Here is a 24,148-nt window from a genome sequence, read left to right on the forward strand (position 1 = left end):
ATGCCCGATTGCTGGTGGGAGAAGCATCCCCCTGAAACCACAATGCTACCTCGAGTACCCTGGCTATGCCCGATTGCTGGTGGGAGAAGCGCCCCCCTGAAACCACAATGCTACCTCGGGTACCCTGGCTATGCCCGATTGCTGGTGGGAGAAGCGCCCCCTGAAACCACAATGCTACCTCGAGTACCCTGGCTATGCCCGATTGCTGGTGGGAGAAGCGCCCCCTGAAACCACAATGCTACCTCGAGTACCCTGGCTATGCCCGATTGCTGGTGGGAGAAGCACCCCCCTGAAACCACAATGCTACCTCGGGTACCCTGGCTATGCCCGATTGCTGGTGGGAGAAGCGCCCCCCTGAAACCACAATGCTACCTCGGGTACCCTGGCTATGCCCGATTGCTGGTGGGAGAAGGGCCCCCCTGAAACCACAATGCTACCTCGGGTACCCTGGCTATGCCCGATTGCTGGAGGGAGAAGCGCCCCCCTGAAACCACAATGCTACCTCGAGTACCCTGGCTATGCCCGATTGCTGGTGGGAGAAGCGCCCCCCTGAAACCACAATGCTACCTCGGGTACCCTGGCTATGCCCGATTGCTGGTGGGAGAAGCGCCCCCCTGAAACCACAATGCTACCTCGAGTACCCTGGCTATGCCCGATTGCTGGTGGGAGAAGCGCCCCCCTGAAACCACAATGCTACCTCGAGTACCCTGACTATGCCCGATTGCTGGTGGGAGAAGCACCCCCTGAAACCACAATGCTACCTCGAGTACCCTGGCTATGCCCAATTGCTGGTGGGAGAAGCACCCCCTGAAACCACAATGCTACTTCGAGTACCCTGGCTATGCCCGATTGCTGGTGGGAGAAGCGCCCCCCTGAAACCACAATGCTACCTCGGGTACCCTGGCTATGCCCGATTGCTGGTGGGAGAAGCGTCCCCCTGAAACCACAATGCTACCTCGAGTACCCTGGCTATGCCCGATTGCTGGTGGGAGAAGCGCCCCCCTGAAACCACAATGCTACCTCGGGTACCCTGGCTATGCCCGATTGCTGGTGGGAGAAGTGCCCCCTGAAACCACAATGCTACCTCGAGTACCCTGGCTATGCCCGATTGCTGGTGGGAGAAGCACCCCCTGAAACCACAATGCTACCTCGAGTACCCTGGCTATGCCCGATTGCTGGTGGGAGAAGCACCCCCTGAAACCACAATGCTACCTCGAGTACCCTGGCTATGCCCGATTGCTGGTGGGAGAAGCGCCCCCCTGAAACCACAATGCTACCTCGGGTACCCTGGCTATGCCCGATTGCTGGTGGGAGAAGCGCCCCCCTGAAACCACAATGCTACCTCAAGTACCCTGGCTATGCCCGATTGCTGGTGGGAGAAGGGCCCCCCTGAAACCACAATGCTACCTCGGGTAGCCTGGCTATGCACGATTGCTGGTGGGAGAAGCGCCCCCCTGAAACCACAATGCTACCTCGAGTACCCTGGCTATGCCCGATTGCTGGTGGGAGAAGCGCCCCCCTGAAACCGCAATGCTACCTCGGGTACCCTGGCTATGCCCGATTGCTGGTGGGAGAAGCGCCCCCCTGAAACCACAATGCTACCTCGAGTACCCTGGCTGTGCTCGATTGCTGGTGGGAGAAGCAGCGCCCTGAATCCGCAATGCTACCTCGGGTACCCTGGCTCTGGTCGATTGCTGGTGGGAGAAGCACCCCCTGAAACCACAATGCTACTTCGAGTACCCTGGCTATGCCCGATTGCTGGTGGGAGAAGCGCCCCCCTGAAACCACAATGCTACCTCGAGTACCCTGGCTATGCCCGATTGCTGGTGGGAGAAGCGCCCCCCTGAAACCACAATGCTACCTCGGGTACCCTGGCTATGCCCGATTGCTGGTGGGAGAAGCGCCCCCCTGAAACCACAATGCTACCTCGAGTACCCTGGCTATGCCCGATTGCTGGTGGGAGAAGCGCCCCCCTGAAACCACAATGCTACCTCGGGTACCCTGGCTATGCCCGATTGCTGGTGGGAGAAGCGCCCCCCTGAAACCACAATGCTACCTCGAGTACCCTGGCTATGCTCGATTGCTGGTGGGAGAAGCAGCGCCCTGAATCCGCAATGCTACCTCGGGTACCCTGGCTATGCCCGATTGCTGGTGGGAGAAGCGCCCCCCTGAAACCACAATGCTACCTCGAGTACCCTGGCTATGCCCGATTGCTGGTGGGAGAAGCGCCCCCCTGAAACCACAATGCTACCTCGGGTACCCTGGCTATGCCCGATTGCTGGTGGGAGAAGCGCCCCCCTGAAACCACAATGCTACCTCGAGTACCCTGGCTATGCCCGATTGCTGGTGGGAGAAGCGCCCCCCTGAAACCACAATGCTACCTCGAGTACCCTGGCTATGCTCGATTGCTGGTGGGAGAAGCAGCGCCCTGAATCCGCAATGCTACCTCGGGTACCCTTGCTATGCTCGATTGCTGGTGGGAGAAGCACCACCCTAAATTTGAAATGCGACCTCAGGTACCCTGGCTATGATCGATTGCTGGTGGGAGAAGCTCCCCACCCTGAATCCGCAATGCTACCTCGAGTACCCTCGCTATGCTCGATTGCTCGCACTCATTTCTGCCAGATGTTAATGATCCTCAACCAGAAATATACGCCTGCTGCCAGTGCCCCCTCAGGAGCTGCCCATCCTCCTGGCACCAGAAGCCACCTTGAACGCTGGCATGTGCATAACAATCCTATTGGCCACACATAGTGGTGGCGGGTACATTTGGGCACCACAAGCAAGGCGTGTCCCTTGATTCTGCGCTAGGTGAAAGATGTAAGGAAAATCAAGAAGCATAAACCTTTAACCTAGTGCAGTACCAGGTGCACCCCGGCAGCAACCTGATCACTGTGCGCATTGCACATGCGTGATGGCCTGTGCTGGTCCCAGAGTGTCTGGTGAAGGCAGTGCTTCTTCGGGGAGCTGCGGGGAGGGCCCACATGTTGTGTCACTGTATGCTGCAGCTGTGTGCATGGAATAAGCAGGGTTCCATATTGGTCTGATGATCGGTGGACGTTAATTTCCCTGCGTGCACTCGATAATGTAGCAGACTGCCCTCGGATCCACACACCGAGACGCTGTAACCCCCATCACCATCTTGGAATCAGACGGCGCTTCGCTTTCAGCTGCCTGACTTCAAAATGGCCCTTTGGGGCCCGCTGTGGCCTATCTTCTCCAATGGCATGATTTCTCAAGCCGGCAAGTATCCCAAGTTTCTTTTTTCTGCCACCATAGCATATTTCCTGAGCCACAGAGGGGTTGTAGGGTAGGGGAAGATACTTGGCACGCGAGGCAAGGGATGGGATGGGCTCCTAGGATCGCCTGCAAACAGTCTCTGGGGCCAGTATCATGGAGATGGGTGCGGTCCCTGGATCCAGAGACCCCTGGTCTTTATGCCCTGCCTTCTTGCATTTGACCAAGTCACAGGATGGAGATGTGTAATCATGACTACATATCTGTTTTTTGAAGTCTTGTAATCCTGGGCTCTTGCCCCAAACATTACATGATTCTGGGTAATGTGCTTCATCTCCATAGGGCTCAAACTGGACATTTATCTTAAAAGTGCCATGAACTGATGTTGATGTCTCGTGCCCTCCTATTTCAATGTCTGCACTTCTAACATGTGGTAACTGTGCCCAACGCACTATCCAGCGCTAAGGGCGTGATCTCATGTAGGAGACACGTCTGCTAATAAAAACACTTCAGCGTCACGTGTACATAATATCAAATATGCCAGATGCACGGTGTATCCAGGAAAACAGACATTGCCAGAGACGCCCCACACCGCCCCTTTCCTGCCAGCACGGTCTCCAACTGCTTCCCTGGGATTACTCCTGCCCGCTGGGTAGGTCTCCCATTATTTCCATGATGTAGATTACTTCCTGGTAATTTACTTTTAGGAAATTACTTCAAAATTACTTTGAAAATATATATATATTTGTGGGTTAAGGGGGTGTTAGTGAAGGTGGAATCAGGCGTTTGAGGGGATTGAGGGGAGCCCATCATTGAAAAAATGGAAGTAAAAATTCAAAGTAATTTCGATGAAGTTAATGACCACAAAGTAATTTATTTCGGGGAAATAACATGGAACCCTCTAGGTAATACCAAAGTCACCCTACCCTGGACCCTTCCTGCCACCATGATGACCTACTGGTTCCTGGTGTTTCTCCTGCTCACGGGGGAATACCAAAGTCTCCCTACCCTGGACCCTTCCTGCCACCATGATGACCTACTGGTTCCCTGGTGTTACTCCTGCTCTCTGGGTAAAACCAAAGTCTCCCTACCCTGGACCCTTCCTGCCACCACGATGACCTACTGGTTCTCTGGTGTTACTCCTGCACTCGGGGTAATACCAAAGTCTCCCTACCCTGAACCCTTCCTGCCACCATGATGACCTACTGGTTCCCTGGTGTTACTCCTGTTCTATGGGTAATACCGAAGTCTCCCTACCCTGGACCCTTCCTGCCACCGTGATGACCTACTGGTTCCCTGGTGTTACTCCTGCTCTCTGGGTAATACCGAAGTCACCCTACCCTGGACCCTTCCTGCCACCACGATGACCTACTGGTTCCCTGGTGTTACTCCTGCTCTCCGGGTAATACCGAAGTCACCCTACCCTGGACCCTTCCTGCCACCGTGAGGACCTTCTGGTTCCCTGGTCTTACTCCTGCTCTCTGGGTAATACCGAAGTCTCCCTACCCTGGACCCTTCCTGTCACCATGATGACCTACTGGTTCCCTGGTGTTACTTCTGCTCTCCGGGTAATACCAAAGTCTCCCTATACTGGACCCTTCCTGCCACCACGATGACCTACTGGTTCCCTGGTGTTACTTCTGCTCTCCGGGTAATACCAAAGTCTCCCTACCCTGGACCCTTCCTGCCACCACGATGACCTACTGGTTCCCTGGTGTTACTCCTGCTCTCCTGGTAATACCAAAGTCTCCATACCCTGGACCATTCCTGCCACCACGATGACTACTGTTTCCCTGGTGTTACTCCTGCTCTCCGGGTAATATCAAAGTCTCCCTACCCTGGACCCTTCCTGCCACCACGATGACCTACTGGTTCCCTGGTGTTACTGCTGCTCTCCGGGTAATACCAAAGTCTCCCTACCCTGGACCCTTCCTGTCACCATGATGACCTACTGGTTCACTGGTGTTACTCCTGCTCTCCGGGTAATTCCAAAGTCTCCCTACCCTGGAACCTTCCTGCCACCACGATGACCTACTGGTTCCCTGGTGTTACTCCTGCTCTCCGGGTAATACCAAAGTCTCCCCACCCCAGACACTTCCTGCCACCATGATGACCTCCTGGTTCCCTGGTGTTACTCCTGCTCTCCTGGTAATACAAAAGTCTCCTTACCCCGGACCCTTCCTGCCACCATGATGACCTACTGGTTCCCTGGTGTTACTCCTGCTCTCCAGGTAATACCAAAGTCTCCCTACCATGGACCATTCCTGCCACCATGATGACGTACTGGTTCCCTGGTGTTACTCCTGTTCTCCGGGTAATACCAAAGTTGCCCTACCCTGAACCCTTCCTGCCACCACGATGACCTACTGGTTCCCTGGTGTTACTCCTGCTCTATGGGTACTAGCAAAGTCTCCCTACCCTGGACACTTCCTGCCACCACGATGACCTACTGGTTCCCTGGTGTTACTCCTGCTCTCCGGATAATACCAAAGTCACCCTACCCTGGACCCTTCCTGCCACCATGATGACCTACTGGTTCCCTGGTGTTACACCTGCTCTCTGGGTAATACCAAAGTCTCCCTACCCTGGACCCTTCCTGCCACCACGATGACCTACTGGTTCCCTGGTGTTACTCCTGCTCTCTGGGTAATACCAAAGTCACCCTACCCTGGACCTTTCCTGCCACCATGATGACCTACTGGTTCCCTGGTGTTACACCTGCTCTCTGGGTAATACCAAAGTCTCCCTACCCTGGACCCTTCCTGCCACCATGATGACCTACTGGTTCCCTGGTGTTACTCCTGCTCTCTGGGAAATACCAAAGTCTCCCTACCCTGGACCCTTCCTGCCACCATGATGACCTACTGGTTCCCTGGTGTTACTCCTGTTCTCCGGGTAATACCAAAGTTGCCCTACCCTGAACCCTTCCTGCCACCACGATGACCTACTGGTTCCCTGGTGTTACTCCTGCTCTATGGGTACTAGCAAAGTCTCCCTACCCTGGACCCTTCCTGCCACCACGATGACCTACTGGTTCCCTGGTGTTACTCCTGCTCTCCAGGTAATACCAAAGCCTCCCTACCATGGACCCGTCCTGCCACCATGATGACCTACTGGTTCCCTGGTGTTACTCCTGCTCTCCGGATAATACCAAAGTTTCCCTACCCATGTCCCCTTCCTGCCACCATGATGACCTACTGGTTCCCTGGTATTACACCTGCTCTCTGGGTAATACCAAAGTCTCCCTACCCTGGACCCTTCCTGCCACCATGATGACCTACTGGTTCCCTGGTGTTACTCCTTCTCTCTGGGTAATACCAAAGTCTCCCTACCCTGGACCCTTCCTGCCACCATGATGACCTACTGGTTCCCTGGTGTTACTCCTGTTCTCCGGGTAATACCAAAGTTGCCCTACCCTGAACCCTTCCTGCCACCACGATGACCTACTGGTTCCCTGGTGTTACTCCTGCTCTATGGGTACTAGCAAAGTCTCCCTACCCTGGACCCTTCCTGCCACCACGATGACCTACTGGTTCCCTGGTGTTACTCCTGCTCTCCAGGTAATACCAAAGCCTCCCTACCATGGACCCGTCCTGCCACCATGATGACCCACTGGTTCCCTGGTGTTACTCCTGCTCTCCGGATAATACCAAAGTTTCCCTACCCATGTCCCCTTCCTGCCACCATGATGACCTACTGGTTCCCTGGTGTTACACCTGCTCTCTGGGTAATACCAAAGTCTCCCTACCCTGGACCCTTCCTGCCACCATGATGACCTACTGGTTCCCTGGTGTTACTCCTGTTCTCCGGGTAATACCAAAGTTGCCCTACCCTGAACCCTTCCTGCCACCACGATGACCTACTGGTTCCCTGGTGTTACTCCTGCTCTATGGGTACTAGCAAAGTCTCCCTACCCTGGACCCTTCCTGCCACCACGATGACCTACTGGTTCCCTGGTGTTACTCCTGCTCTCCAGGTAATACCAAAGCCTCCCTACCATGGACCCGTCCTGCCACCATGATGACCTACTGGTTCCCTGGTGTTACTCCTGCTCTCCAGGGAATTCCAGTATACTGAGTAGCCCACAATGACTCCCTTTACAGATAGGTGTTAGAGGTCCTCTCCTAGAGCTTGTGGGCTACTTATTTGTGCCTTCGGAATATAGCATGACATGCGTTGTGACATGTTAACAAATGATATTCTAGCCATACCTTTTCCTGTGCTTCTACTGTCCATATGAGTGTTTGAGGAGAAAATGGCTATGATATGATATGATATGGCATTTATAATGCGCCTATACACAAGTGTTCCAAGTCTGTGCTTCTTAGCCTTGTCTATAGGGTTGCACCAACCAGGATGCGCTACACTGAAATGTTGGCGTGGAGCTTATCAGACCTCCACTTATGCTTTCTGTTAAAAAGAAATCAGGGTTGGAAGTGGAGTCTCTGCTGCTTTTTATGAACATAGCATCTCACATACAAAAATAAAGAAGCAACCATAGCTTTGGAAAAACAAAACAAAACAAAAAAATATAGCGTACAGTTTTCAGATGAAAGACAATGACGGATCTTTTAGTAATGCATTAAGACAACAATTCGAAGCTTGTGTGTCAGAAGGGTTTGGAAGCTGTGTGCTGTACCTTTTTAAGGCTGTGTTCTGGTTTTGGAGGCAGTGTTCTGGGTTTTCATGCTGCATTCAAAAAATGTTTCATTGGGTTCTAGGTTGATAGGCTTGATTTTGGTTGGTAGGACAAGGAAATAATAAAAATGAAAATCCTCTTGGAAACATATTGAAGGCATGTTGAGTCAGCGCTGATCAGCTCCAGTCCAGCTCCCAGAAGCTACAATGCCATACCGCGGACCCACTTCTTCTTGCAGGTTTTACCATGTACCACGGAAGAGGTAATTAACTCTTCATCTCCACTCTTCTTGGTTGTATTTTGCAGGTGTCCGACAGATGCGACTATGTTTTCGTGAATGGCAAAGAAATGAAAGGCAAAGTGAACGCCATGGTGAACTTCACGTACCAGTACCTGAGTGCCCCTCTGCACATCAACGTCTGGGTCCCCCGGCTGCCTCTCCAGATTGAGATCTCCGACACGGAACTGAGTCAGATCAAGGGCTGGAGAGTCCCCATCGTGTCCAACAAAAGGTTGGTCTCCTCGCTGTGTACGGAGAAGGTGGTCTATGATGGGCTTGTGGCTAGATCGACATGGTCACCACCGTTTGGGTAAAATGTGGGGGTCTATTTATGCGTACCATTCTCGATTGGCTAATTTTTCATACTGTGATCTTGATGACCCAACTCTCTGTGACGATGTCCCGTATCCTTCTCAAGAAGTACTCAGTCATTTGCCCGGTATCAGACATTCACCCGGGATTCTCCAGTCCGCCACCGCAAGGCACATTTGTAAAATAATTTATGATCATAACTTTAAATTGAGGATATTGTTTAACTAAATCACCTCGCAAGGAAGCAATGCAAAACATCGAAGACTCCCCACTGTGAGGCGACAGCTCAAAGCTAATGGCAAGGCCTACCTCGTCCACTTGAATTAAGTATTCGTCACCACGTGATATAAATCAATGCAACCCCAGATGTCTCCCTGATCTCCAAAGGATCAGAAATCTCCAATAGCGAGACAGGAGGCGCCCCCCGGTCCCCCGCTGTGGGGCCCACTGTAATCTGAACACATTTCAGCTCTAAACTGAAATAGGGAACCTACAACTACAACTATGAGAGAACTCCTTTGGATGGGCTTCACTTAGTGAAGAATGTACTGTCATCAGAGCACTGACCACGATGAAGAAATGCTGGGGTGGCTGTCAAAAAATGGGGTGTAGTTGGGTTTCTTGGGTATTTATACTATTCCAAATATATCGGTGACGTCATTCCACCTAAGGTACAGCCTTTCTAGTTGTTTCTGAAACAAGCCTTTGGTTCATGGGTAATCACGCGCAAATGATCTATAAATGGAAGGTATTATCGCATGTTCTGCATTTAATAACATGCACCAGAAACATTTGGAATTCGTAAAACATCAACTTACTTAAAACTGTCAGCATAAAAACGAAAAATCCCAATCGTTTCTGTTTCTTTTTCTCAGTAGAGGCCATTGCAATGTTGCCATGGCAGCATTTGGGACTCCTGCTTCACCATGACGTCACTGGAGTGTGGCCTGATGCATGATGCAATGACATGTGATTGCGAAAGGCTTAATCACATCCGTCATGTATTGAAGTTGGGTCAATGCTAAGGAAGTTTTCCAATGATCCTTATGGTGGCGCTGGGGGACAGAATTACTTGCAGGCCTTTCTACCGAGAGGTCAGCCTGTGGCAATCAGAAGTAGTCAAAGTGTTCGAGTAGCTATGGAAACTCTGGGCACGTGTGTGAGCTGGTGCAGGGGCCCTGCTGTTGGCACCCAGTAAGAGCTGGAACCCTCACATGTCTGAGTCAAATGCTCGAGAGGGCAGCAGGAATAGTCCGCATGCGAGGAGGGGTTACACCCTTCTGCTCACGAGCGCATATTATCACCAGGGAAAGAAAGAGCGCCTGGGGGCAGCGCTGCACAACCACGAGTCTAGAGCAGAGACAGCCACAGCCCATCCTCATCTCCTCCGACAGCTGTCCAATTTGTTCACTCTGTTTTCCCGAAATGGCGAAACTTCCCAAAAATGTAGAGAGTCTCTTGTTTTGCGTACAACATGCATGGCACAGTGGGATGCAGCAAACTAAATGTGACAGCCATCATTTGGATGCGACATAACTACATTTGCACTAGGGCAGTAATTAAGCAGATGGATGTTCTGCTATGACTGCTGTTTACATAATAAGAATCAGAGAAAAATGAACTCGTTTCAGCCTCAAACTTAACCAAAGCGTTCACATGGATTCAAATGTAGCCCTTCCTTTGCATTACTCAAACTTAGCATCGTGTTTCACATTGACACAAAATTAGCCTCATTCTTCACAGTATGTTAAGTTTATGTTATGTTGTGTTCCGAGACCCGATTTGAATCAGGGTTTTCAAAAAACAAAAAGGTTTGCAACTTTTGTTTCACGTCACTTGACTCTTCCTCAGGGCTACACTGGTATCTGTAATGGGAAGTTATTTTTTTTATTTTATTTTTTATTTGCTTTTTTCAAATCAATGATTTTGCAAAGAAGAGGAAGAAGAAAGTCTCGAAGTTAGAGTTTCAAAGTTGTGTTTTCTTCTTTCCAGCCTTCTCACAGTTTAAAGGTTTAAAGGTTCCCTTCTGATGTTCACAGTGGATTCAGATTCTGGTTCCAACCTTTATTGGTCAGAACCTAGCCTCTCGTCTTCGTTGCCTCTAAGGCTGCCTTGAATTTTTTTTCTTTTTATTATTTTTTTTTTTAATTTCGCTTTTTGTAGGTCGCCTAACAAAAAGACTGTTTTTTTCGGGCCGATTTTAGGCGGCCTAAAAAAATACGAAAAGTCTACGTTGCTTCCCACACCCAACCACCTTCACTTGCCGGAGTGAATGCACAATGTGAAACCACCCGAACCACCCACCCTGAGCCCCCGCAATTCCCATCTCACCCAAGACGTCTCCACAACAAAACACACACGCACACACGCACTTACCCGTTCTCCCACAAGGCTGCTTCTGGCTCCTGGTCATCCTGTCAGCCCCTGTGCGCACACTCGTGTGCAGCAGGGGCGTGACAGTTCCCTTTGTAAAGACTTGCTCTGTGCGAGCACAGAGCGGTCTTCCTAAATCGCTCTTTGATATAATAGTTTTTTTAACCGATTATATCACTTAGGACCGTTATTACGTGGGCAATGTACTGTATGGGATATAGAGGACATATATAGCAGTGCAATCTCTAGAAGTGGATTGGATTATAGTACTTAGTAATAATATCGATTCCTTCGATGACTGAAGTTAGAAGTATATGAGACACTATACTAACATCATTTAAGCTGGGTAGCACTGAAGAAGAGCCGCAAAACTAGAAACACATATTGGTAAACGTTCTTTTTTGTTGTTGTTGAAAATACTGATTCAAATTGAACAGTAAATTATATAGTTTCTTGATATTTATGCACAATAAAATAGAAACCTTTGAAATTAATTAGTGATTTATGGCTTTAAACCATATATCAGTACACAGGGCACAGTCTAGTAGATCCAGATAAAAAGTGTGCTTAGGCTTGGCCGGGGTTGCCTCTCTGAGAACAGTTTGAAAACAATGAGTCAAACATTTTATAATGGTGCATTTTATAGCACCATTTGAAGAAAAAAATAGTATTAAAAGCTATACAATGTGCAATTGGTTCTCCAGCTGAACTCATGAGAAGGTCTAATAGATGCCACGTCATCAAATGTACAAAGCAGCATTTTACTACAGTTTAATAAGCCTGTGTTCACAATATTTGACAGCACTGCATTTGCCCACAATACATACTTGGCATTGACACTGTACATCACATTCACAATGCTTGCCCAAAATATATGCCAGCATCCATACTGTAAATTGCCCTGGTGATATTGTGTCAGCGATATGTGCCAGCATTGCCACTGTAAATCACTTTCACGAAGCTGTGCCCACAATATTTGCCAATGTACTCCACTCTCATAAAGCTCTGCCCGGAATATATACCGGATCTGCCCCTTTATCTCACTTAACCTCTATGTCTGCAACCAGTGCAATGGTAAAACACTTTCATGATGCTCTGCCAAAATGTATGGCAGGATTTATACTGTACATCACTTTGATGAAATCATGACTATAATATGTGTCATAATTATCACTGTATATGTCCATGTCATGATGGTGGTGCATCCTTCTTCCCCACCAACCAAACACACACATACTCAGTCAGATGCAGGTGCATAGACTCACAAAACATACATGTATTGCATGCAGCCACACACCCACCCACACACACACTCATTCACACTCTTACACACACACAAACACACATAGTCTGTTGCATACAGCCTCACACAAACATACACATATGCAGCCACACACTCACCCACACTCATTCACACTCTTACACACACACAAACACACACACACATAGTCAGTTGCATACAGCCTCACAAAAACATACATATATGCAGCCACACACCCACCCACACACACACTCATTCACACTCTTACACACACACAAACACACACACACATAGTCAGTTGCATACAGCCTCACAAAAACATACATATATGCAGCCACACACCCACCCACACACACACTCATTCACACTCTTACACACACACAAACACATTGCATACATTTGAACCACCCCCTCCATACCTACCGCACTAGTCTTCTCTCTGGTAGGGGGGGGGTGGGAGACCGAACACAAAAGTCCAAAGCAGGGACCCGGTTCTTGGTTCCCTAGCAACAGCAACATATTGACTGCATATTGACTGCAGCAAGTGGTGAGAATATACCGCTGCTCGACTCAGGCGCTCACTCTTGTGTTTCAAGGACTTTGGATGCATTTTCCGTGCTCGGGGAATGTAGCGCTTGAAGTGGAAGCTGAGGCCCTTTACTGGGGAGTGGGCCCATGTGATGAGGGACGCCGTGACTTAATCCTATCATCCCGCGCTGCATGCTGGTACTTTTTTAATATAATGTCAAACCTGCACAACTGCACAAGAAGCAGGATGCAACAGAGCTGCACTGTGCAAATTACTGGCAATCAAACATGTTGCTCTGGCCCAAACAGTGAATGTGGCCCGGCCCTAGGATTATAATGCAGGGGGAGGGGTGGGGGGATTGCTTGCCATAAAGGTACTTCCTACACAAACAGCCAAGAATGTATTGGCTTTGCCAACGAATGCATGCTCAGAGCTGTGCAGAGCCTGTTTCAATGCATGTTTTATTGTTTGCAGACCTACACGAGACAGCGACGACGAAGATGAGGATGAGAGGCGGGGCAGAGGGTGCACCCTGCAGTACCAGCATGCAATGGTCCGCGTCCTGGCGCAGTTTGTAGCGGAAGACGCGGACCCTTCCGGTCACATGACGCACCTGCTGGGGGCAGAGTGGCAGTTCGACATCACTGACCTCGTGGGCGACTTCATGAAGCTGGAGGACCCCCACATTGCCAGGCTACAGGATGCACGAGTCCTGATTGGACGGGAAGTCGGCATGACGACTATGCAGGTATTCAGCCATTGTTTTTCCACCTGTACGTCCCAGCACATACATGCACGTGTGTCTACCCGCAGGCTTCTCATGGCGCGCACCCCCTCCCCGTTTTCTTGTTGATTTCAGAGCCAATGAACGGCCGATGGTGCTCGCCACCTGTGCGGTAATTTCACTCAGCGCACAAGGTGAACGATCATACTTTCCTGACTGCCCCTAGAGCGCATAACATGAAATGGAACGAAACGTGTGAAGTACAGCAGCCTCAGGACAAAGTGCCAGTACTGACATGCCAGCCTTAGGCCAAAGTGCAAGTACTGACATGGCAGCCCAGGGACATGTGGCAGTACTGACATGGCAGCCCAGTGACGCATGCCAGTACTGACATGGCAGCCCAGTGACATGTGCCATTACTGACATGGCAGCCCAGTGATATGTGCCAGTACTCACATGGCAGCCCAGTGGCACGTGCTAGCACTGACATGGCAGCCCAGTGACATGTGCCAGTACTGACATGGCAGCCCAGTGACATGTGCCACTATTGACATGGCAGCATCAATGACAAGTGCCACTATTCACATGGCAGCCTCAGTGACAAAGTGCCAGTACTGCCGCGGTAGCCCCAGTGACAAGTGCCAGGACTGACAGCGCACCCAGGAACACCTTTTAGCTGGCCATTAGCATGCCCTATGTCACAGGTGGATGAATTTTATTTCAACAAAATTGTCTGGAAATTATCTAAAAGCTGACAGGGCAATGCAGGAGGGTGGGTGTTAGTAATTATTGGGGGCAAGGGCCTGTGAGGTACATGAGGATCAGTCCACCGGTCACAGCGGCAGTAGGGTGATTAGCAAGGAAGGGGAAGAGGGAAGGAGGTAGAGAGTGCAGAGTTTTGAACTGTTTCCTGAACTTACGGAGGTCCGGCTCAAGTCTGAGAAGGGCAGCGAGGCTGTTCCAAAGGGAAGCACCAGCCGAGGAGAGAGACCTGCCCCACACTCTCTGCTTAGAGAAACATTTGACAGTCATAGAGTTGGAGTTAGAGGAGCAAAGGGCTCTAGCAGGGGAGTATTTAGGGAGGGAAAGTTGGAGATAGCGTGGTCCTAGGCCCCAGAAGGCCTTGTGGATAATGCAGAGGGTCTTCAATTTGATCCTTGCAGCCCCCGGGAGCCAGTGGAGGGATATTAGGACTGGAGAGATACAGTCCCTGGCCTTAAGTCCAAGGATAAGTCTTGCAGCCTTATTCTGGATTAGCTGGAGGTGGTGAAGAGAGGAAAGAGAGAGATTGAGAAAGAGGATTTTGCAGTAGTCCACCCTGGCAAGGACCAGAGCACTGGAGACATTGAGCTTCTGGAGGAAGGTGAGAAGAGGAAGGATGCCTCTGAGGAGGTGGAGCTGGAGCTGGACGAGGGACGTTTTGGTAAGGTCCATGATGTGGGGGGTGAATGAGAGAGCAGAGTCGAAGATGACCCTGTGGTGTTTTTTACCTCACAGGAAGGCAGGGTAGAGGGTCTAAAGAGGGTGGCCAAAGAACCGGAGGAAAAGAGAGCACAGGTATCCCAATGAGGTTGATATCTGTCTTACTATCGTTGAGATAGAGATCGTTCACTGAACACTATGGCTGAATGGCAGACAGACAGTCTGGGATGAGATACGGGGAAGAGGGGGAAGTAGAGGGAAGTTTGAAGGAAAGCTGTGTGTCATCAGTTTAACACTGGAAATGAGGATAGAAGTAGCATATCAGAAGAGCAAGAGGGGCAAGATATATATTGAAGACCCAGGGTGGTAGGAGAAAGGACCCAATTGCAGCTGGGAAGGTCGGTTATTTAGGAAAGCGGTCAGCCAGTCTAGTGCCCGGCCAATGATGCAGAGGGCATCACAGAGTCGTTTTATGAGGATGGAATGGTTGGCCATGTGAAAGTCAGAGGCAAGATCAAGAAGAATGAGAACAGCAGCAGAGTTGGATTAGAGATTTGCAAGCGTGTTCAGGAGAGCAATTTCCGGGCCTCTGGATGCCCAGAATCCAGATTGGTGGTCATGAAGGCATCCAACAAGATCAGTGTGGAGGGTTAGTTGGAGGAGCACAAGGTTTCCAAGAGTTTACACAGGAAAGGGGTTATAGAGATAGGATGATAGTTAGCCAGGCAGGAGGGATCGGCAGACAGCTTTTTTAAAGAGAGGGCGCAGAAGGGAGTGCTTGAAGGATAGAGGGAAAGAGTCAGAAGCGAAGGAGTGGTTACAGAAGTCTGCAAGGGCTGGGGTGAGAGGGGTGATGTTGTTTTTAATGGTTCTGGAGGATTGGGGGAGTTCCTGTTTGGAGGAGACCTTCTTAGAGTGGACCACTTTGAAGATCTCATCAGTCTTATGGGCAGGAGGGAGGAGAGTGACGGCGGAGAAAAGAGAGGAGTCAAGTGAGGCAGGGGAGTAGGGGTTGGGGAGGAGATAGGGTTGGAAGAGAGTGAGGACAGGATGTCCTGAGTTTTGGATGTGAAGTGGGAGGCCAAGGTAGTGCAGAGGGCCTGGGAATGTGGGAGTAAGGGGGAGACTGCAAGTGGATTGGCAAGTTCCTTGAAGATTTTGAAAAGTTTGGCCATGCTGTTAGAGTCTCCAGTGATGTGTGCTTGGGTATGTGCCCACTTTTTGGAGCAGATAGAGAAGCGATTTTGCCTTTAGAGCAGGTGGCAGGCCAGTTTAGTCAGAAGATGAGCCCAAGGTCTACCACTTCCGTTCAGCAACCCTGCCCCTATGCCTCAGAGATGCTAGATCAGAGTCTTACGAGCTATTGTTCTTGGTGGCAGGATTTAAACGGATCCACAAGGCAGGGGCAAGGATGTGGAGAGTGTTGCAGATGGTGAGATGCAGATTAGAAAGGACAGAGGGAGTCAGGAGAGTGGGTGTGAGGGCGGATGAAGGTGAAGGTAAAACCAGCCACAAAAGCTCGCTTCATTGGTCGAAGGACGGTGACGGAGGCTGGCAGTGCAGGGGGCGGCTCAGATAGAGGGTTGTGGGGCCCCAGATAGGAGGAAAGGAGAGAGTGGTCTGACCAGGAGAGGAAGGTGGTGAGCGGATTAGATATAGGGATGTCACCAGAGATGAGGCCATCAAGACTGTGGCCAGCAGAGTGCGTCGGCTGGAAGAAGGAACAGTGAGAGAGAGGGAGTCACAGAGGACAGGGAACTGTGAGGAAGATGATTCAGGAGAGTCGAGCTGAATATGGAAGTCACCAAGGAGGAGGAGTTTGGAAGAATAGAGTCAAAGAGATGAGACAAGGTCATCCCATTCAGAAAGGAAGAGGGATAGTAGCCAGGCTGAGAGAGAAAGTGGGGGAGACCCCCAGCCTACAGACAAGGAATTCAAAAGAGGAGTAGGATTGAGTAGGAGTGATGGACGCAGGGACCCACTCTGGGAAGATCAGGGCCACTCCACCTCCAGTTCTGTTGGTTCTTGGCTTGGAGAGAATTTTGTAGCCCTCACGAAGGAGAATATCAAGAGCAGCAGAGCTGGCATTGAACCACGTCTTGCTGAGAGCGAGGATATCCAAGTCAAGGTCTTCAAGAAGGATACAGATGTCAGAGTAGTGTTTGACAGCATAGTGAGTATTCAGAGTAGCTAAGTCAAGCTGGTTACCACCTTTGAAGGTTTTCTGAGGGGGTGTACAGGGGCATGGTACTCCCAATCGGTGGTGGTGGAGAAGTGAGGGGAGAGGAATAAAGGGTGGCAAGAGAATGGGGGATGTTTATGAGAGAAGGCAGGCATCGGTCAAGAACGAGAAGAGCAGGATGAGAACTTTGGGCCATGACTCTGCCATTGTGATAGACATTAATGATGCACCTAGAGGATGAGAAGTATGCCTGGAGAACATCCCACCTAGTGCCACCATTAATGGGTGAGGAGGAGAAAGGGGAAAGAGTGGAGACCAGATGAGGAGTCCAGAGTTCAGGAGAAAGGCCAGTGAAGAGTATGTCCGTGAAAGTCTGTCTGGAAGTGGCATTGATGTAAGTGTCAGCAATGGGGAGGCCTGTGTTAGAGTCCAGGAGATCCCTTTTCAGCTTTTTTCTTCCAGACTTTGTGAGAGAGGAAGGATAAGTGATAGAACAGCAGTTGAAATAGATAGGAGAGATGGAGAGTGCCATGGCAGTAGTGGGGGAGGGGGATAGGCAAGGGAGCTGCACAGTGCAAGGGAACTCAACAAGTGGCTTAGCAGCCAGGCCTGCACAGTGGATGAGGAGTGCAAGAGAAGACAGTCAGTACACAGATTGAAAGCCCTCCTAGATCCTAGAGTTGAGTTTCCCAGGAGGTATTAATGCAGCACAAAATGGAGGATGTAACAATTTAAAAAGCACATCTAGATTTGATTTTGATAGAGAGCACCAATACAGCACAAAATGGAGGATGCAACAATTTAAAAAGCACATCTAGATTTGATTTTGCTAGAGAGCACTAATGCAACACATGGAGGGTAAGAATGATAAGGCGGTCTTAGTGAGGAAATATGGGTTTGGCACTAGCAGACAACAGTATGCAGGATATATGTGACAAGTACAGCAGATACACATGTCAGGTGGGAGGAGGCTACAGTTTGCAGTCAGGCTGTGAAACAAAGGAGGGGTAATAAGAAGGCAACCATATAGAAGGTTGAGGGTCAGAGGCAGGAGATCCGGTGTGCTTTCCAGTGCAAAGTAGTGGCATATTTTTTATCATCCCGAATGCAGGGATACAGTAAGTTTGATCTGTGTGCAGCATGGGCTGAGGGAAGGTTGCAGGGCCGGTGACATGGTGGGGGTTCCCTCCAGCTCCAGACGGGTCCAATCGGGGGCCTTTGAGAGGGCCGTCATGCTGGGGGCCGGCTCTCTCGCCTGCTGGCTCCCGGTAGGCCAAAGAAGAAGTCATGGTAGCCAAGAGCAGACATGCTCTCTGGGTGTCATGGCCCGAGGAGAAACAAATGTGGCCATCTTAGTGCAGGAAGACACGCTGTAAATCAATGCAGGGTAAATGAGCGCACTGTGTGTCTGGTCTTCATATAAATCACAAAAAACACATAATGCCCAGAAAAGCAGAGCAGACTGTAGCTAGTTGCATACAAGTTATGTGATGCAATTCGGAGCGCGTTTCAGCAAGGTGAAGCCGAGGTGGCTTACCTTTGAGCTAGCGCTCAGCAGGCCCCTCAATCTGGTGGAAGAAGTGAGGGAGGAGAAGGGGCAGCCAGCAACCACCCCACAGAGAGGGACGCCAGGGATATTATCTTTGCACGTGACAGGTTATGGATCACAAACAAATTAACGAGTCAAGATGGATCTATATGGTATTTAGGCCAGCGATAAACCCCCTAATGCCATTCTGGATAAACCGACTAGTGCCATTCTGGATAAACCCACTAGTGTCATTCTGGATAACCCCACTAGTGCCATTCTGGATAAACCCACTAGTGCCATTCTGGGATTTTTCCTCCCAGGAGTCCCCTGTGTGTCAACCCTGATCCTACATCTCTGTATGAGGGTGTAAACAGGAATTCTGCCCCCAGTGTGTTTTCTGTCTGCATTGCTGGCAAAAAGACTCTGAATGGTCAACAGTGAATGGAATTGTCGTGCTATGTTTGTGTCAGAGGCCATTGATAGTGGAAATGTCAAATCAGGTAAGAACATTCCACTGTTTCTTAGGGCTTTTCATACAAGTTGGGGTGTTTACCAAAAGATAGGGAGGCAGAGTATTGGCACCCCTGCTGGTCTGGCTGCCTGCAATGTAGGCTGCTCACACCGGTGTGATTATTGGTGCTAAGGCACCATCAGACCGCACAGTGCTATCTGGTGGTGGCTCTCTCATTGGTGCCAAGGCACCATCAGGCTGCACTGCGGCTATGTGGTGGTGGCTCTCTCATTGGTGCCAAGGCACCATCAGATCGCACAGCGGCTGTGTGGTGGTGGCTCTCTCATTGGTGCCAAGGCACCATCAGACCACATGGCGGCTGTGTGGTTGTGGCTCTCTCATTGGTACCAAGGCACCATCAGACCGCACTGCGGCTGTGTGGTGGTGGCTCTCTCATTGGTGCCAAGGCACCATCAGACCGCATGGCGGCTGTGTGGTGGTGGCTCTCTCATTGGTGACAAGGCACCATCAGACCCCCATGTTGGCTGTGTGGTGGTGGCTCTCTCATCGGTGCCAAGGCATAATCAGACCCCCATGGCAGCTGTGTGGTGGTGGCTCTCTCATTTGTGCCAAGGCACCGTCAGACCACACAGCGGCTGTGTGGTGGTGGCTCTCTAATTGGTGACAAGGCACCATCAGACCCCCATGGCGGCTGCGTGGTGGTGGCTCTCTCATTTGTGCCAAGGAACCATCAGACTGAATGGTGGCTGTCTGGTGGTGGCTCTCTCATCGGTGCCAAGGCACCATCAGACTGAACGGTGGCTGTCTGGTGGTGGCTCTCTCATCGGTGCCAAGGCACCATCAGACCGCATGGCGGCTGTGTGGTGGTGGCTCTCTCATCGGTGTCAAGGCACCATCAGAGCCCCATGGCAGCTGCGTGGTGGTGGCTCTCTCATTTGTGCCAAGGCACCATCAGACCGCACGTCGGCTGGGTGGTGGTGGCTCTCTCATTGGTGACAAGGCACCATCAGACCACACTGCGGCTGTGTGGTGGTGGCTCTCTCATTGGTGGCAAGGCACCATCAGACCACACTGCGGCTGTGTGGTGGTGGCTCTCTCATTGGTGGCAAGGCACCATCAGACCGCACGACGGCTGTGTGGTGGTGGCTCCATCAGACGGCATGGCAGCTGCGTGGTAGTGGCCACGGGGGCTGTGTGGTGGTAACTCTCTTTCACACGCCCCTGCGTTTAGTTCATTGTTTCTTGTCAGTTTCTCTTGCTCAGCCTGGAGATGCAGCCTCTAGACCTCACTGGGCTGGAGAAGGTTTGACTCTATGCACTGTTTCCAACACCAGCCAAGGCAGACCGTCAATGCTCATTCAAGGCCAGGGTGCTTGTGGAAGCTTCATGGACCCCCCTTCCAGTTTAAATGCACTGGGTGTAAGATTGGATCCCCATGCATCTCTTTCTATGTGGTTGTTTTTATGCAAAGCGCATTATTGATTTACATATTTTATTTGTAACATGTTTTATTGTTTATTAGTGCCCGCTTCTGTGCGGGCAAGTGTTCTGGTTGGTTTCTCGCATGCAGATGCACAGAAGCAGAAGAAGGACTACTGCTTTCGTGAGCAGTCAGTCTTCTGTATGATCTGATGTCGATGCCAGTACATCATTACAAAACTATGGCAGGGTCTGATGGGTTATTGGCAAAGTACACCAATGAGACATGCATGCCAATTTTCCAATAGCAAATAACGACCTCACTAAGCAAGCTGGTTCCTGAAAACATGGGGGGCTGCTCCCCACGAACACATAGTTCAGTTGGTGTCTCGTATTCCTTAAATGTAACCTCTTCTCATGAGGTAGTGGTGAGAGCTGTGAGAGACGGCACCATATTGTGACGTCATGCCGCCATTGTGACGTTGTGCCCACCGTTCTCCCAAGGTAGGTCAATATGCGCCCCGGCTACTCTTAGGCGGACTAAATGAACCTCTAGATTGGCTCACAAGAGGGAGGCTGGCCAGGGAAAATAACACCAGTGATTAGCCCAGCAGTGCCACACTGGGATTAATCAAGAGCCAGAAGAGTGGGCACGACGGCGGTGATAACTGCACCGAGACAAAGGAGAGCGCTGCCGATCCCCACGACATCTAATTACACGCCGGCCCTGGCTGGATTCCTTCCACTCAAATGCTTTTGCCTGATTGGCAATTATGCTGTTTAGTTTAAGGAACATGAATTTTTCAATCCTGAGGATTGGCCCCAGTGATGCTGGTAAAAGGAGACAAGCCTCCAGGAAGTCGTTGTGGACCCTCGTCTGCGTGAAGAATCCGTGGAACGGCCCGTGCCACCTTTCAGGATTATTTCTAGCCCATAATGATTTAGTATTTCCGTTCCGCAGGAGGCAGTGCTTCCTGAAAACTCAATTGCACTCATGTTTAAATCCCCAGCCATACAAATCAGGAAAGCAGTGCTTTTCTTGCTCCACTGCCAGTGTCGCCAGGTTTCCATCACTCACTGCCCAGGTAAGGAATTGGCTTTGAGGGCACCTGGAGATCCTGCCTGTGGAACACCTTGACAGGGTATTGTGTGGGGCGATGGCCACCCCCTCTCTCTCTCTCTCTCTCTCTCTCTCTCCCTCCCTCCCTCCCTCTCTCTCTCTCTCTCTCTCTCTCTCTCTCCTCCTCCTCCTTATCTCTCTCTCCTCTCTTTCCCTCCCTTCTCACTCTCTCTCTCCTCCCTCTCTCTCACTCTCCTCGCTCCCTCTCTCTCCACCATCTCCCCCCTCTCTCCCTCTCCCTTTCGCTCTCTCCTCTCTCCCCTCTCTCTCTCCCCACCATCTCCCTCACCCTCTCTCTCCCTCTCTCTCTTTTTCGCTCTCTCTCTCTCCTCCCAATCTCTCTCCTTCTCCCTCTCTCTTCTCTCCTCCTCCTCCTCCTGTCTCTCCTCTCTCTCTTCCCTCTCCCAATCTCTCTCCTTCTCCTTCTCTCTTCTCTCTTCCTACTCTCGCTCTCTCCCTTGCCCTCTCTCTCTCACCTCCCTCACTCTCTTTCCTTTCCCACTCTCTCTCCCTCCTCTCCCTCTCTCTTCTCTCTTCTCTCCTCCTACTCCTCTGTCTCCTCTCTCATTACCCTCTTCCCCTCTCCCCTCTCTTCTCTTCTATCTCTCTCTCTCTCCTTATCCCCCTCTCTCTCCATTACCATCTCCCTCTTCTCTCACTCTCCTCCGTCTCCCCGCTCTCTCCCTTCTCCCTCTCTCGTCTCACTCTCTCCCTCGCTCCCTATCTCTCTTCCCTCTCCCAATCTCTCTCCCACTTCCTCTTTTCACACTCTTCTCTCTTCCTCCTCCTCTCTCCCCTCTCTCCCTTCCCTCTCGCCCTCTCTCCCTCTCCCATCTCTCTCACATCCTTCTCTCACTCTCTCCCTCGCCCTCTCTCTCTCACCTCCCTCTCTTCCCTATCTCACTCTCTCTCTCCTCCCTCTCTCTCACTCTCCTCGCTCCCTCTCTCTCCACCATCTCCCCCCTCTCTCCCTCTCCCTTTCGCTCTCTCCTCTCTCCCCTCTCTCTCTCCCCACCATCTCCCTCACCTTCTCTCTCCCTCTCTCTCTTTTTCGCTCTCTCTCTCTCCTCCCAATCTCTCTCCTTCTCCCTCTCTCTTCTCTCCTCCTCCTCCTCCTGTCTCTCCTCTCTCTCTTCCCTCTCCCAATCTCTCTCCTTCTCCTTCTCTCTTCTCTCTTCCTACTCTCGCTCTCTCCCTCGCCCTCTCTCTCTCACCTCCCTCACTCTCTTTCCTTTCCCACTCTCTCTACCTCCTCTCCCTTTCTCTTCTCACTTCTCTCCTCCTACTCCTCTGTCTCCTCTCTCTCTACCCTCTTCCCCTCTCCCCCTCTCTTCTCTTCTATCTCTCTCTCTCCTTATCCCCCTCTCTCTCCATTACCATCTCCCTCTTCTCTCACTCTCCTCCGTCTCCCCGCTCTCTCCCTTCTCCCTCTCTCGTCTCACTCTCTCCCTCGCTCCCTCTCTCTCTTCCCTCTCCCAGTCTCTCTCCCACTCCCTCTTTTCACACTCTTCTCTCTTCCTCCTCCTCTCTCCCCTCTCTCTCTTCCCTCTCGCCCTCTCTCCCTCTCCCATCTTTCTCACGTCCTTCTCTCACTCTCTCCCTCGCCCTCTCTCTCTCACCTCCCTCTCTTCCCTATCTCCCTCTCTTCTCTCCTCATCTCTCTCCTCTCTCCCTCTCTCTTTTCTTCTCTCTCTCCTCCTCCTCTCTCTCCTCTATCTCTCTCCCTCTCCCAGTCTCCCCTCCTTCTCTCGCTCTCTCGCTCACCCTGTCACTCTCATCTCCATGTCTCTCTTCCCTTTCCCACTCTCTCCCTCTCCCTCTCCCTTCTCTTCTCTCCTCCTCCTCCTCTCTCTTCCCTCTCCCACTCTCCCTCCCTCTCCCTCTCTCTGCTCTCCTCCTCCTCCTCTCTCTTTTCCCTCTCGCCCCTCTCTCCCTCTCCCTCTCTCCTTCTTCTCCCCCACTCTCGCCCTTTCTCTCTCTTCTCCCTCCCTCTCTCTCCAGCCCTCCCTCTATCTCTCTCTTCTCTCCTCCTCCTCTCTCTCTTCCCTCCCCCCCTCTCTCCCTCTCTCCTTCTTCTCCCCCGCTCTCTCCCTCTCCCTCTCTCCCCTCCTTCTCTCGCTCTCTCCCTCGCCCTGTCAATCTCACCTCCCTCTCTCTCTTCCCTCTCCCACTCTCTCTCCGTCTCCCTCTCTCTGCTCCCCTCCTCCTCCTCTCTCTCTTTCCTCTCCCCCTCTCTCCCTCTCTCCTTCTTCTCCCGCGCTCTCTCCCTCTCTCTCTCTTCTCCGTCCCTCTCTCTCCAGCCCTCCCTCTAGCTCTCTCTTCTCTCCTCCTCCTCCTCTCTCTCTTCCCTCCCCCTCTCCCTGTCTCCTTCTTCTCCCCCGCTCTCTCCCTCTCTCTCTTCTCTCTCCCTCTCTCTCCAGCCCTCCCTCTATCTCTCTCTCCCTTCAGCCCTCCCTGATGCTGTTGTTTTCAGAAGGACGAGGCAACTGCGTCTACAGTCTAGACACTTGTGTCCTTCCCTGTGCGAAGGCTGCCCTTTGTTGCATGTGTTCAGAGTGTGCCTGCCAGGCTCAGAGTCTATTGGGTGCACATGGAACAGGTCCTCTAGCCGCACCAAAGCGCCTCGACGTGGTTTACAGGCCGCGAG

The 24,148-nt window shown here is 51.3% G+C and overlaps 1 protein-coding gene across 1 annotated transcript in view; it reads left to right on the forward strand.

Moving 5' to 3' along the window:
* Positions 1-24,148, forward strand: part of TMEM132C (transmembrane protein 132C) — a 1,669,387-nt gene that overhangs the window by 1,525,274 nt on the left and 119,965 nt on the right. Inside the window, exons 6-7 of the mRNA XM_069620123.1 lie at positions 8,183-8,388; positions 13,106-13,379. Of these exons, the coding sequence (XP_069476224.1) occupies positions 8,183-8,388; positions 13,106-13,379 (480 nt within the window). The remainder of the gene's footprint in view (positions 1-8,182; positions 8,389-13,105; positions 13,380-24,148) is intronic.

This window comes from Ambystoma mexicanum, chromosome 10 (genome assembly GCF_040938575.1).
Source record: "Ambystoma mexicanum isolate Mex_15411 chromosome 10, UKY_AmexF1_1, whole genome shotgun sequence".
NCBI classification, from domain to species: domain Eukaryota; kingdom Metazoa; phylum Chordata; class Amphibia; order Caudata; family Ambystomatidae; genus Ambystoma; species Ambystoma mexicanum.